The sequence below is a fragment of the Daktulosphaira vitifoliae genome, unplaced genomic scaffold (genome assembly GCF_025091365.1).
Source record: "Daktulosphaira vitifoliae isolate Bord-2020 unplaced genomic scaffold, ASM2509136v1 Scaffold_1, whole genome shotgun sequence".
In the NCBI taxonomy this organism is placed as follows: domain Eukaryota; kingdom Metazoa; phylum Arthropoda; class Insecta; order Hemiptera; family Phylloxeridae; genus Daktulosphaira; species Daktulosphaira vitifoliae.
The window spans coordinates 56,898,798-56,912,848 of record NW_026099572.1 but is presented as its reverse complement, the minus strand read 5'-3'; the positions used below and the strand labels follow the sequence as shown (position 1 = coordinate 56,912,848).

Here is a 14,051-nt window from a genome sequence, read left to right as displayed (position 1 = left end):
CGTGTATTAGTATGGCTTTCAAACAAATTATTTTATTCTTGAATATAATTTCTGTGTCATTTGTTTTTCTTCAAGTATATGTTATAAAATTAGAAAACAAATTTTTACTAACTTTATAATATTACATAGTGTTTAGTAAGTAAGGAAACGGATTTCTATTTTCATTGTTTATAACAATTAACCTGTTTCTTTACTTACTGAACATTCTGTATATCACCCTGAATAACTTCTTAATATTATATAATTTACAGGTATTAAATTTTAATAATTTGAACCCTATAAGACACGAATTACGTATAGCTACCTACAAATGGAATGGAAATAATTCTTTTTTAAATTATAACTTTTTCGAAGTAAAGCAGTATTATGATGTACAATATTTCCATAGTCACTTGTGTACTCGTTTACCTATTATCCCTTATCGTGTAAGTTTTTTACATATATGATTACTAAACTTTAATATGTATAAAAAGTTTCATTGTTTATGTTTTAATTATTAAAATATATGTATAAAAGAAGACTAAGTATTTAATTCCAATAAATTATACATTTCTATATTCATTGATACTATTTTTATTCTATCTAAAAAGGTATTCTTATTTTTTTAGTTGTCTGTTGAAGTAATTAAGTGCAAAGAACATTTTATTGATTGTGCTAACCTCAGATCATTTGATATATTAGATATATGTGACAAAATAGATGCAATATTTTCATTTTTATCAATTGGGTACAAAAATCGAGATATATATTGTCCAATCGAAGTAAAATTTTTTTGTTATAAATAGATTGTTTTTTTTATAAAACTAAATTAAAATAAAACTATTAGAATAAAACAAACTTATATTATTAACTGTTTTATCATTAATATAGGGTGAATATGTTTTAAGAAATATAAGCCTTGCTTCTTCTGCATTTAGAATGGCTTCAGCTACATCAGAAAAATGGTGGGAAAATTCATATAAAATGAAAGTTCAGGTTTATGATAAATATCAAGTTGATATAGGAAGTGTTGAAGGAAGTGGATACTTTTTAACATTTAGAAAAAAAAAAAGAACTTCAATTATTAAATTTGATTGAAAAAAATTTGTAAAGTATACAATAATAAAGTATATAATAATAGAATATAAAGTATGCATTATTATAATTAAGTTTTACTTTAATTGGTTTTGTAAAATATCTATCACTTATTTTATCTTATCTAAGGTACAAATTTATCCTATAATTGAATAGCGGCAAGAATTCCATTACAGTAATAAAAATAATCTATTTTCGATTTAGAAAATGTTCACAAAATGGTTGGTAAAACATCAAGAATGACGTACTTCAATCAAATTTCGTTTTTAAAGTTCAATTATTTAAAATTCACTAGGGTAACAGGGAATGATGTGCATGATGAGAATCACAATATTTCGTAAACCTTATAACCACTAGTTTTAAGGTGTAGGTTATAAAAAACAAAAGTGTTCATATAGCTCAGCTTAATAAATGAAAGAACGTCAAGTTAAAATCTGATCTTACTCGGATGCAACAAATCCGAATGTGAAAAACTTCATCATAAGCGTTCATCTGTACACCCAGAGAAAAACCTCGATCTATATAATAAATTCATTGTTCAATTTGATAAATATATCATTACTATTGAACCTACGATATATTTATCAATATGATATTTTATTTTCTTGTCTTGAACAATAATTATTTATAAGAATAGTTATTTTGTTCGTATTAATAAAATATTATCATAATCCCTTGATAAAATTTCTCTATCAAAATTGATTGAGGTTTTTCTTTGGGTGTAAGTACAAACGCAATAATCATACATGTTAATGGTATTCTTATTATTTGCCAAATTTCTATTTAGTTAATTAAGGAGAAGAATAAAGAGAGTTAATAGCAGAAGAAACATTAAGATGGCGACGACAATGCTGACATAGAGAGAATACCGACAACAACTCGATGTAACACAACGATAACATGGATAATCAACAACACATTTTCTTGACAGCATATTCGACCGATGTGTATCCAAAAACATTAAACCTTTTCTTTTTGTAAATTTTTTTTTACAAAAGTCAACTTAACTTTTGAAAATATTTCAGAAATACTGCGTCGTTTAAACATATGTCAAATTAAAGCTTATGATATGTATTAATAATTAAAAAAAAAAAATTTGTCCCGACGACTTATCTTCTACTTGCAAGTAGCTGCCGTAGTTTAAAAAAAATGCTATTTTTGTGTTCAACCTTTTTTTTTTATTTATTTTAAAATTCTTATACAAGGGTTTGTCATAGTAATTAGTCCATCAATTTTTACAAATTTACATGAATCGAACTTTTTTCTAATTTTTTATAAATTATTATTTTTTAGAATCATCCCTTTGCACTTATTGGGGTGCCAACAAAGTTTGCGTGTATAATTAGCATGAGGATACATAATTTATTCATAATCTACGTGATGTGTAATCATAAAACCTAAATAAAATTTAACTGACCAATTATAATTACAAATAGAATAATTATTTTCACTAAAAAATTAATACAAGGATTTTTAAAAAACACATTGGATAAGGTAAAATATTTATCGTTTCAACAATCAACAATTATATAAAACAATAGTTTCAAATATAATTATTTTAATAATCTTAAGGAATTATCATATTCAAAATTGTATAAAATTTACGAAAAGTATAGTATAAAATATTAGACTATTCTTTTAAACTTCGGTGAGTTATTCTAGCCACACCTAAAATTTTGATAAATTTAAGTCTAAGGTCGGGCAGTTACGCTAGTGAAACATATGGATCGGCACCATGTCATAAAAATTAAAGTATTCCTAAAAATTGTATAGTTACTTTCTAAATTTTAAAGAAATGTAAATTTAATTTGATATTATTTTAATATATTAAAATATAAAATATATAATATTTAAAAAACATATTCATTTATTGAAATAAGCAATGAGTTATATTAGAATATCATAAATGATTATAATGATTAATAAACATAACACATAAATAACATTTATCTAACCAATTTTAGTATTTTAGAATAAAATTAAATAGTTTTAATTTAAATTCTTGTTTTTTCTTCTTCTAAAGGTTAAAAAATAAGCACTTCCTTCTACGTATAATACTTCAACATTATATTTATCATAAAAACATAGTTTCAATTTATATGAATTTTCCCACCATTTTTCTGTTGGAGCTGAAATTGTTTGAATTGAAAGTGTAGAAAAGCTCATATTTTTCCAAACATATTCACCCTAAATTATTAAGATATTAGTTAATAATATTTCGTTATGTCTTTTTAATTTTTTTCTAATACTTTTTTAATAATGTTTTGAAATGATTCGACTAAATAAAGTAGTTAATTCTTTGCACTATAAATACATAAGGCACTTCTGCATTACTTTGGCATTTTTGTTTAAAATATAGTATAATAAAAAATGAATCGTTACATTTGCTACAAAATTGATTATTTTATCTGATGTCTAAAATATTTATGTTTAATTAATTTAATATCTTACTTTGATCGGGCAACGTACATCTCGATTTTTGTAACCAATTAACAAAAATAACATGGTTGCATCTATCTTGTCACATATATCTAATATATCAAATGATCTGAGGTTAACGCAATCAATAAAATGTTCTTTGCACTTAATTACTTCAACTGACAACTATAAAAAGTAACTATCATATTTTTTTATAATAAAAAAAGAGTACTTTGAAATAAAAATATTCGTCGTATAATTACTATTTTAAATTGTTAAAATATTTACACGATAAATCATAAAAGGTATACGAGTACTAAAGTTAATGTGGAAATATTGTACGTCATAATATTGCTTTACATCCATAAAAAAAGAATTTAAAAAAGAACTATTCGCATTCCACTTATGGATAGGTATACGCATTTCATGTCTTATAGGGTTCATATTATTAACATTTAATACCTGTAAATTATATAATAATATGAAGTTGCTAAAAATAAATATTTTTAATTTTATAACACTTACTTGAAGAAAAACAAATGACACAGAAATTACCGTCAAGAATAAAATAGTTTGTTTGTAAACCATACTAATACCTGCATGAAAGGAATACCTTAACAAAATACTATACTACTAGATTCACATTTGAAGACTAATTGTTCATTATGATATAATATAAGTGAATTATTTTTATGGGACTCGGATATATAAAATTTAACCATTTACTGATGTATTCTAAATGTTCACATTTAAAATCCTCAAGGTTTCAATTATAAAAGAATTAACCATCTACCATTGTTCTCCTAATTTTTACATTTATCATTAAAAAGCGAAAATGGCTACTATTGAGTTTTTAATTTTAAATTAAATTAAAGTCGAATCAGATAAATATTATATAAAGTTGGATTTAAATATTTTAAAAATACTTTGCTTCTAGTTTCTTGTAAATTGATTTTGATTGGTCTAAAATTTAAAATTAGTCTTTTTGGACAACGTTAATATTAACGTTAAAAATGTTTAAAAACGATAGCACAGTGGAGTCGCGGCACAATGTGGATGTGGCATAGTTAAGACAAGTATAGATGTGATAGTGATTAAAATCACTATCATAAGAAATGNATTGATTGGTCTAAAATTTAAAATTAGTCTTTTTGGACAACGTTAATATTAACGTTAAAAATGTTTAAAAACGATAGCACAATGGAGTCGCGGCACAATGTGGATGTGGCATAGTTAAGACAAGTATAGATGTGATAGTGATTAAAATCACTATCATAAGAAATGCTTCAATGCAAATCTATAGATGGTGTTTAATTTTAATAAATTAGTGGATTATTCCAAAAGCAAAATTAACTACCATTTCCTTCATTATTTCTGATTAGTAGTTTTTTTTATTAAGAAATATAATATATGTATAAATATTTATTAAATAATAGCAATTAAATTAGTATGAGATGGATATTTAATAATTTAGTATTGTAATTTTGTCGGTGAATTTATAAAAAATTATAAAGTAGTTATTATTTTTATGGCAAACTTGTATTAAAAGATTAGAAAAAAGTTCGATTCATGTAAATTTATAAAAATTGATGGACTAATTACTATGACAAACCCTTGTATGAGAATTTTAAAATAAATAAAAAAAAAAGTTGAACACAAAAATATCATGTTTTTTAACTACGGCAGCTACTTGCAAGTAGAAGATAAGTCGTCGGGACAAATTTTTTTTTTTAATTATTAATACATATCATAAGCTTTAATTTGACATATGTTTAAACGATGCAGTATTTCTGAAATATTTTCAAAAGTTAAGTTGACTTTTGTAAAAAAAATTTTTTCTTGAATCCCCCCCGTGAGTAGATAAAGGGTCGGATAATCAAAAAATTTATATTAAAAGAAAGGGAACTATCTAAAGTTTTAATATAAAAAATATTATTTTAATTCATTCATTTTTCAATAAGTTATGGCAATTTTTAGAAAAAAAAGTGAAAAAAATATTAAAATTTACGGAGAACGAGGGAAAAAGTTGTATTTTTTGAGAGTAATGTCTTCAACTAGATGCAATTTGTGATCTTTTGACGTATCGTTGAGAGTAATTGGTCCATTGAGAGCTGAATAAAAGTGTTAACAGTTTGACCTATTGACTGGAGCCCTCTGTGTTTTATCCAAAGAAGATTTATATATTTTTGATACGTATTATATATTTACTGTTTTGAGAATAAGACTGAAGTAATTTGTTATTTTATTTACTATTTAAATGCGTGTTCATTTTTATATTCAGAAACTTCTATTGTTAGGTAAACATTTGCAAAATAATTTAGAATAGAAAATTTGTAATTATATGATTTTAATCTATCTGTAAATCCAACGGTGATATCATTATTAACTGTGATTGTGGTAGTGGTAACATAGGTTTCTTTCTGCTAATAAAATACGTAACACAGTGAATAAAATTTTTAATTATCAACCGTGATTAAAATAAAAATGAAAAGTCGATCAAAGTATAATTAGTGTATTTATTTTAGCGGTGCTCATAATATAGATTATTTACCGCTGTCAGAGTAAAAACTATATTAAGTAAACTAATCTTATTTTTTAAGAGAAACAATTCGTAAAAAAATATTAAGATTTAACTAAAGAGTAAGTTTTGTTTTAAGCTACCAAATTCTTATTAACAATAATATATATATAAATATAAATTTAACTGAAAATTAATTTTCAATTTAAAATATTTTCAATTACCTGTAAGAATTATTAGAAAATTTTAATTGAAAATTTTTTTCACTCCTGATGCTTAAAACTCAGTTCTATTTTATAGTAGAAAAATTATATTTTATAACTATTAAATTCATCATTAAAATATTCTAGTATTAAGCTTATAAAAAAAAACTTTCTTAAAATGTTAAATATAAATGTCAAAGATAATTAATTTAAAATACTTTTCAAAAATTAAAGAAACATAACAAAAAAAACTTATATGGATAATACATAAGTATTATTAAAGCTTATTAAACTTGAATTAAAACTAAATACAAATACTATTTGTAATTATTAGTCTGATGATTATACACTGTAATATTTGAAACTTGCATTATTAATGTACCTAAATTCTCATTGTGTAATTTTTCGTTAGCTACTATAAACTAAAATATCTCACAGGCTTATTATTTTAACAAATTTCTTTCCATACATTCGACAGTATTAAAATATAAATAAGATAAAATATTTGTGAATATTATAATGAATTACAAATTTATTATTTTATTTTTGACACTTATATTTATTTCATTTCCTTATATACAAGTGTCAAACTTTTGAATATTCAACTATACTGCAGTTTTATCAGATGGATATAAGTGTTTTATTCATTTGATTTACTGAATATAATGAGGAAGAAATCGAAAAATACAATTTGCCAATAGTCACAATACAAGAAACTTGTTGGCTAGAAAATCGCAATGTTCAGTCTAGTAACTATTAGCAACGAGACTAACTACCAAATAAGAAAAACTCACTATGGATTTTTAATATTAAATGAATATTTAAAGTTTGGTTGGATTTACTGTTAAAATAAAATAATTACAAAAAGAAAAGTTTTAATGTTTTTGGATACACATCGGTCGAATATGCTGTCAAGAAAATGTGTTGTTGATTATCCATGTTATCGTTGTGTTACATCGAGTTGTTGTCGGTCTTCTCTCTATGTCAGCATTGTCGTCGCCATCTTAATGCTTCTTCTGCTATAAGCTCTATGGCGTTTGCGAGCCTATAGTTTTGTATTCGTTTTACTGTAAAAAGAAAATATCACCTTTGCAATTGTCGTACCTGTGCGCTCAGTTTATCGCCGTTGGGTCTATATATTTTCTGAGATACATCATAATACCGTTCACAGCATATTGTACATATTGGTCAGCTACTTGCATTCGATTTCATTTGATCCTTTCAATATTTAACATTATTATCAGCCGTTTCATTTAGCCGATAAGTATAATGCTTGTTCATCTATCTTTCTAAAACTCACTTGTATAATTTATTATTTGTTTATATCATCGTCTTAATGGCATTAGTAAGTGTAATTGTTTGAATATAAAATTCATTCTACATTCAGACATACAGTCCACTCACCTTAATCATTATCCTCGATATAGTTAAAGACTTAAGACAAAACAAAACGTTAACGAAACCGCGTGAATACCACCGGGCGCTGCGTTCATACAAATGTTTAAAATATTATTGTATATTTATTAATATGTCAAGAAAAATATAACTTTGTTAATTATATAAAATTATAATTATATTACAAATATTTCTATAAAACTAAAAGTATTAAACATATTTAACTCGTAAAGCAACAAATATTTACTAAAAAATTGCTAATACGCATTTCGTATATTATTACCGGATTAGTAACATAAGCTATAATTTCGCATATGTTTTAAGGACCCAGTATTTCGGAAACATTTTTGAAGTTTAAAAAAATGATATCAAATGAAAGGGAAATATGTAAGGTTTCTATATAAAGTTAAAGCAGTTTAAAAAAAAAGGTGAAAAAAATGTCAAAATTTACAAATTTTAAAATCGAAATTTTTTAGGAGATTTGCCCCATTTACAGAGAACGAGAGAAATTTTTTTAATTTTTGAGGGCAATGTTTTCAACTAGATACGATTTGTGATTTTTTGAATTATCGTTAAAGAAAATCGGTCTATTAAAAGCTGAGTAAAAGTAGTGACAGAAACAAAAAAAAAAAATAAAAACATCATGGTAAAAAAAAACCTTTTCAGCTTCGCATCGAAGCTAAAACATACAATCTATATAAAATATACAATAAGTTCAATCAAATAAGAGTTGAAAAATGTAGCGACTGTATTAAAAAAAAAAACATCACAGTAAAATATTACTTTCTAAGCTTCGCATCGAAGCTAAAAATTCAACTATGAATCGATTAACATCTACTTAAACTTATTGGACATGACCAATGCGAAAATAAGTTTACAATAATTATGCACAATGATTAACACATTTTTAGCTTCGATGCGATGCTGAGAATGTATTAATTTTACTATGATGTGTTTTTTTTTTTTTTATGTCTGTTGCCACTTTTTCTCAGCTCTCACTGGACCAATTTCTTTCAATAATACGTCAAAAGATCACAAATCGTATCTAGTTGAAGACATTACCCTTACAAATTGAAAAAAATTCCCTCGTTCCCCGAAAATGGGGGAAATATCCAAAAAAAAATACAAATTTAAAAATCGGTAAATTTTGTCATTTTTTTCACTTTTTTTTCTTAAAACTTCCATAACTTTTTGAAAAATAAACAAATCAACATAATTTTTTTTTCGACTAAAACCTTAGATATTTCTCTTTCGTTTGATATCATTTATTCTTTTGAAAATCTAACACTTGACCTGCTCATTGGGGGGGATTTAAAATAGCAACTTTTTTACAAAAACTAACTTTTTCAACATAATTTTTGAAAATGTTCCGGAAATACTGCGTCCTTAAAACATATATCAAACTAAAGCTTATTTTATGTACTATAAAATAAAAAAAAAAATTTGTCCCGACAATTTATTTTCTGCATGTAAACGGCTGTCGTAGTTAAAAAAACGCTATTTTTGTGTTAAAATTTTCGATTTTATATTTTTAATTTTCAACTTAAAAATGCTATAACTTTTCGAAAAATGTAATTATCAGCACAAATTTTTTTTTCTAAATACATTATAAGTACATTTGACATACTTTTTATTAAAATTGGACAATTTCCCCATGTATAGGGGGCGTTCAAAACTTGAAATATTGTAATAAAAATAGATCTTTTTCAACTTAACATTTGAAAGTGTTCCGGAAATACTGCGTCCTTTAAACATATATAAAATTAAAGCTTATTTTATGTACTATTAAATGAAAAAAAAAATTTGTCCTGACGACCTATCTACTATGTGAAAATTGCTGTCAAAATTAAAAAAAATATATAATATTTGCGATAAAAATCACCTTCTATAAGGATGTTTTTTGTACTTAAAACTGCCATATCTTTTTCAAATATTAACAAATCAAAATAATATTTTTTTATATTGAAACCTTAGGTAATTTCCTTTCGTTTGATATCATTTTTTTTTTGAAAATCTAACACTTGACCTGCTCATTGGGGGGGATTTAAAATAGCAACTTTTTTACAAAAACTAACTTTTTCAACTTTTGAAAATGTTCCGGAAATACTGCGTCCTTTAAACATATATCAAATTTAAGCTTCTTTTATGTACTATAAAATGAAAAAAAAATTTGTCCCGTCGATCTATCTTCTATGCGCAAATGGCTACGGTATTCAAAAATATGCTATTTTTCTATTAAAATTCTAGGTTTTCTATTTTATTTTATTTTAAAATATCTTATTAGGAGAATATATTGACTTTCATGAATATTATGTAATTTAATTGACATAGAATAAAGTTCATAAGACATAAGAAATTAAACTTATTAAATTTTTTTTACTTTTTTAAAGTCGAAAAAGTAATTTTTAATTTTGAGTTAGCTTAAATAGCCAATTTTTTAGCTTCGATGTGAATTTTTTATATGTAAATACTAATTTTTAATTATATTAAAACTTAGAAGTGATATTCTAATTGCAGTCTAATTGAAGTCTAATTGCAGATTTGAAAACATCGCGAAAAATTGATTTAGAATGGTATATTTTTGTTACTAATGAAAGTTTCTTGTAGTTTTGTGCATTTATTTATAGTAACAAACAGTTTTTATTGAAATTTATTGTATCAAGCCCTTTAAAATTTTATACACGTAAAAATAAAGCAAAATACAACTTCTTTATTATTTTTATAATTTCTCTGTTTTAATTACAATATTAAATTATTGAATATCAATTTCATACTAAATTTAATAATTATAATTAGTATTTATTCATTTATTATATTTTAAAATCAAAGAACTACTAATTACGATATAATCAAAGAAATAAGAGTTGATGTTGCTTTTGGAATAATCCACCAATTTCTCTAAATGAAACACTATCTACAGATTTGCATCGAAGCGTTTCTTATGATAGTGATTTTAATCACTGTCAGATATCATCTATACTTGTCCCATCTATGCCTTGTCCACACTGTGCCACGACCCCACTGTACTACCGTTTTTTTTTTTAATTAAAATTTAATTTGCATGAATTCTTTTGTTGAATAAAAAAATTCCATTTTTTCCGTTTGAAAATCTGAATAGCCATTTCATAAAATTTACTTCATTTTTATTTAAACCTTAACTGCTGAACAATTAAAGAATAATAATTTAAGATGTGACCAAACTAAACTCAAATATATTGGTATAGGATATACTGCAAATATTATTTTATTAACATTATTGTTAATTGATGTTGTGTATAATTATTATTATTAATTTAAACAAGATAAATACTAAAATAAATAAATACTAGTTTCATTATGATCCAATATAGTATTGACCGGAAAGTAATTAAAATCCCAAAATAATTCTATACGTATATTTTTGAAGAATGTTCCACTTAATTCATCTAAACCTATAATTTGAATAGATAGCCCAACTTATTTTTGGGGAAGGGCGCATTCAATGAGGATGCATTAGATGCATGTGATTTAGGTAGCAGATTTTTGGACAGTATAGGAGAAAACGTTACTTTTAGCAATGAAATATGTTAATTCGAAAGAACATGGAAGAACATTTTTCTTGCTTGACATATCGCAAGATGGCTGTACCTTGAAAATGTCGTTTCAAGATGAAAGTTTCAAAGTTTCAACCTGTCATAAAAGTTTGTGTGTATTACTTTATTTTCAGAATTTTTATTAGGTTCAAGTCAAATTTTAAACACGTTACATACATGTTTAGATAGACAATAATAATTATTATTCTTTATCTAAATAAAGATTGAAATCTTTATATAATTACGTTAAAATGCATAATATCAAAAATTTCGTTATTTGGTCTTCTTGCGCGTAGCGCCACATACAACATTACAATAATAACACAATAATTATATTGTTGACGATTTAAATCATGCCCTTGAGCAGTATTTAAAAATAAAAAAACTAATTTGAAAAAATAAAAAATCACACTTTATTTAATTGCCTATACAGAACGTCGTTTGAATTTACATCATCCTAAAAAATCAAATTGGTAATATTTCGCCGTCTATATAGGCAAATAGCTATCTTACCTTATGATTATTTCATCTACCTTACGTATTGGTTGGGAGCTCTGAGATTGGGTTGAAAAAACTTTTCTAATTTAGTTACATGTACACTGCAATCCATGACAACATACTATTATCGAAGGGGTCGTCCTGTAATTGAATTCGTGACTGTCTTTTGGTTGCAGGCAAGGATATAATCAATACGGATTACTAGACAGGGCTCTATATGTATATACCTACGGATCAAAAACTACACGAAAAGAAGGAAAAATGCCCAAATGTCAGTAAATAACGGCTCCAGACTTAATGTGTCGGGGGGTTACCACCATCTTCGCCTTTGAATGACTCACCAGAACACTTAAATGGCATCTTTTGTACACTGATATATGTGCAAGTTGCAACGAAATGGTATTAGATTTCGTATTAATGTCACGATATTTCATAAAAACATCTTCTTTCTAAGACAATGTATAAAAATTTACAAAAATATAAAATAAGAATTCTTTTGAATATACTTTAATGCATTTAATTGTCGTATTTGGTTTATATTTTAATATTACTAATATATACACATATTACTGTATATTTATTATAGATGAACGAAACATTTACAATGTATAGTCACGAAAAACTAATTGCAATTAATACATTTTTTTGAAGTACTTATTTAACAAAATTTCATTTCGTGTGTTTTTATAATATTTTTAATACAAAAATAAAAATTTCTAAATTTATTGGCGCATAAAATCATTAAGTCTGATATATTATCTTAAAAATCTACTAAAATTTTTAAAATGTTAAATTTTTATAAACATTTTTAAACCTCTGTAAATATATTGTGCAACAAAGAAAATCATAATTTACTCAATCAAATATTACAGTTGAAGTTTTAATTGATACACATGCAGTTTCAAATTATACATATAACATAATAAAAAACTGTAGCACAGTGGGGTCGCGACACAGTGTGGACGTGGCATAGTTTGGACAAGTATAATGATATCTGACAGTGCATAAAATCACTATAAAAAGAAACGCTTCAATGAAAATCTGTAGATGGTGTTTAATTTTAATAAATTTGTGAATTATTCCAAAAACAAAATGAACTCCTAATTCTTTATTTATATCCTAATTACAAGTACTAAGATATGTTAGTGTAATATACAAATATATATTAAAAGATTTGTTTAAGTTCGACAGATATATACACACAGAAAATAGGTCTCGAGAACAAAGTTTTTTACTTATAGTACCTAATACAAGCTTTAATTTAACATATTTTTAAAAGACGCAGGAATTCCGGAACATTTTCAAAAATTGAAAAAGTTTTACTTTTTACTCAAATATTTCAAGATTTGAACGCCTTTGTATAAAGGAAAATGGTCTGATTAAAAAAAAAATTTCGGATGAAAGGTGTGTATATAAATTATTAAAAAAATATCAAAATTTACCAACTTTAAAAATTGTAATTTTTTTTGGAGATTTCTCCTATTTACAGGGAATGAAGAAAATTTTTAAAATTTTTAAGAGCAATGTCTTCAACTGAATACAATTTGTGATCATTTGACATATCGTTGAATGAAATCGGTCCGATGTGAGCTGAATAAACGTGGAAAAAATTCGTTAATTTTTAAAAAAGTAATAGCAGTTTTTATAAATTAAATTATTAATAAATTAATGTAAAAATGGCGAAATTTACTTAGTTTAAAAATTGTAATTTTTTGAGGGTAATGTCTTCAATCAGATACAAATTCGTTGAAAAAAGTTGGTCAATAAAGAGTTGAGAAAATAATTAACAGCCACAAAAAAAAAAATAATAAAAATAATACAATCATTTTAATATGAATAATAAATTTCTAATCACGAGGGGAGACCACAGTGTTAGGGTCTTGGCTATTCATTAAAATTATTTAATCTAAATAAGATAAAAATCATATAAGCTAAAAATATTTTTCAAACTTGAATAAAATTAAAAAAAATATATTCATTGCCACAGGCATGTCCAAACCTCGTACCTCAAGCGTAAAAGACTCAAATGTTACCGACACGGTCACCGTACATCGCATATGTTAGTAGATAAAAATAGTAATTTAAGCTAATTCGAAATTTCATAGTTATCTTGCAACTTATAAAAAGCAATAAAATTTATATTTATATTCTATGTAAATCAAATTTAGAAATAAATTTTTAAATATTTATGTAAATCAGTGTACTCCCCTTGTAAGACAATTAAAATAAAATAAAATACAAGAACGAGAATTTTGAGAAAAAACACAAAAATAGCATATTTTTGTAATTTATTATGGTAGCCATTTTCACCATAAAAACAATCTATAATTTTAAGTTTTATATTAATATATATAACATAAGTTCTATTTTAAG

The 14,051-nt window shown here is 24.7% G+C and overlaps 1 protein-coding gene and 1 long non-coding RNA gene across 2 annotated transcripts; one reads left to right on the top strand and one right to left on the bottom strand.

Moving 5' to 3' along the window:
• Window positions 1–2,964: 2,964 nt before the first annotated feature.
• LOC126894506 (uncharacterized) lies at window positions 2,965–4,117 on the bottom strand. The gene is made up of 4 exons (XM_050665561.1): window positions 4,018–4,117; window positions 3,781–3,954; window positions 3,526–3,678; window positions 2,965–3,261 (listed from the first exon to the last, which is right to left on the bottom strand). Exons 1-4 carry the CDS (start codon window positions 4,078–4,080, stop codon window positions 3,064–3,066), a joined length of 588 nt encoding a protein of 195 aa, XP_050521518.1. The 5' UTR covers window positions 4,081–4,117; the 3' UTR covers window positions 2,965–3,063.
• A 1,844-nt stretch (window positions 4,118–5,961) lies between these two features.
• On the top strand, window positions 5,962–13,300 carry LOC126894779 (uncharacterized). Its single transcript, XR_007701511.1, has 3 exons — window positions 5,962–6,132; window positions 12,958–13,082; window positions 13,151–13,300. It is a non-coding gene; the product is annotated as an uncharacterized LOC126894779 (long non-coding RNA).
• The last annotated feature ends 751 nt before the right edge of the window (window positions 13,301–14,051 follow it).

What these genes read in the sequence shown, in the direction of transcription:
- LOC126894506 (XM_050665561.1), bottom strand. Translation starts at nt 4,080, where the DNA reads ATGGTTTACAAACAAACTATTTTATTCTTGACGGTAATTTCTGTGTCA. An exon ending in TACCTTTTATGATTTATCGT is followed by an intron (nt 3,679 to 3,780) that starts GTAAATATTTTA and finishes TACTTTTTATAG; the next exon opens with TTGTCAGTTGAAGTAATTAA. An exon ending in ATGTACGTTGCCCGATCAAA is followed by an intron (nt 3,262 to 3,525) that starts GTAAGATATTAA and finishes TTAATAATTTAG; the next exon opens with GGTGAATATGTTTGGAAAAA.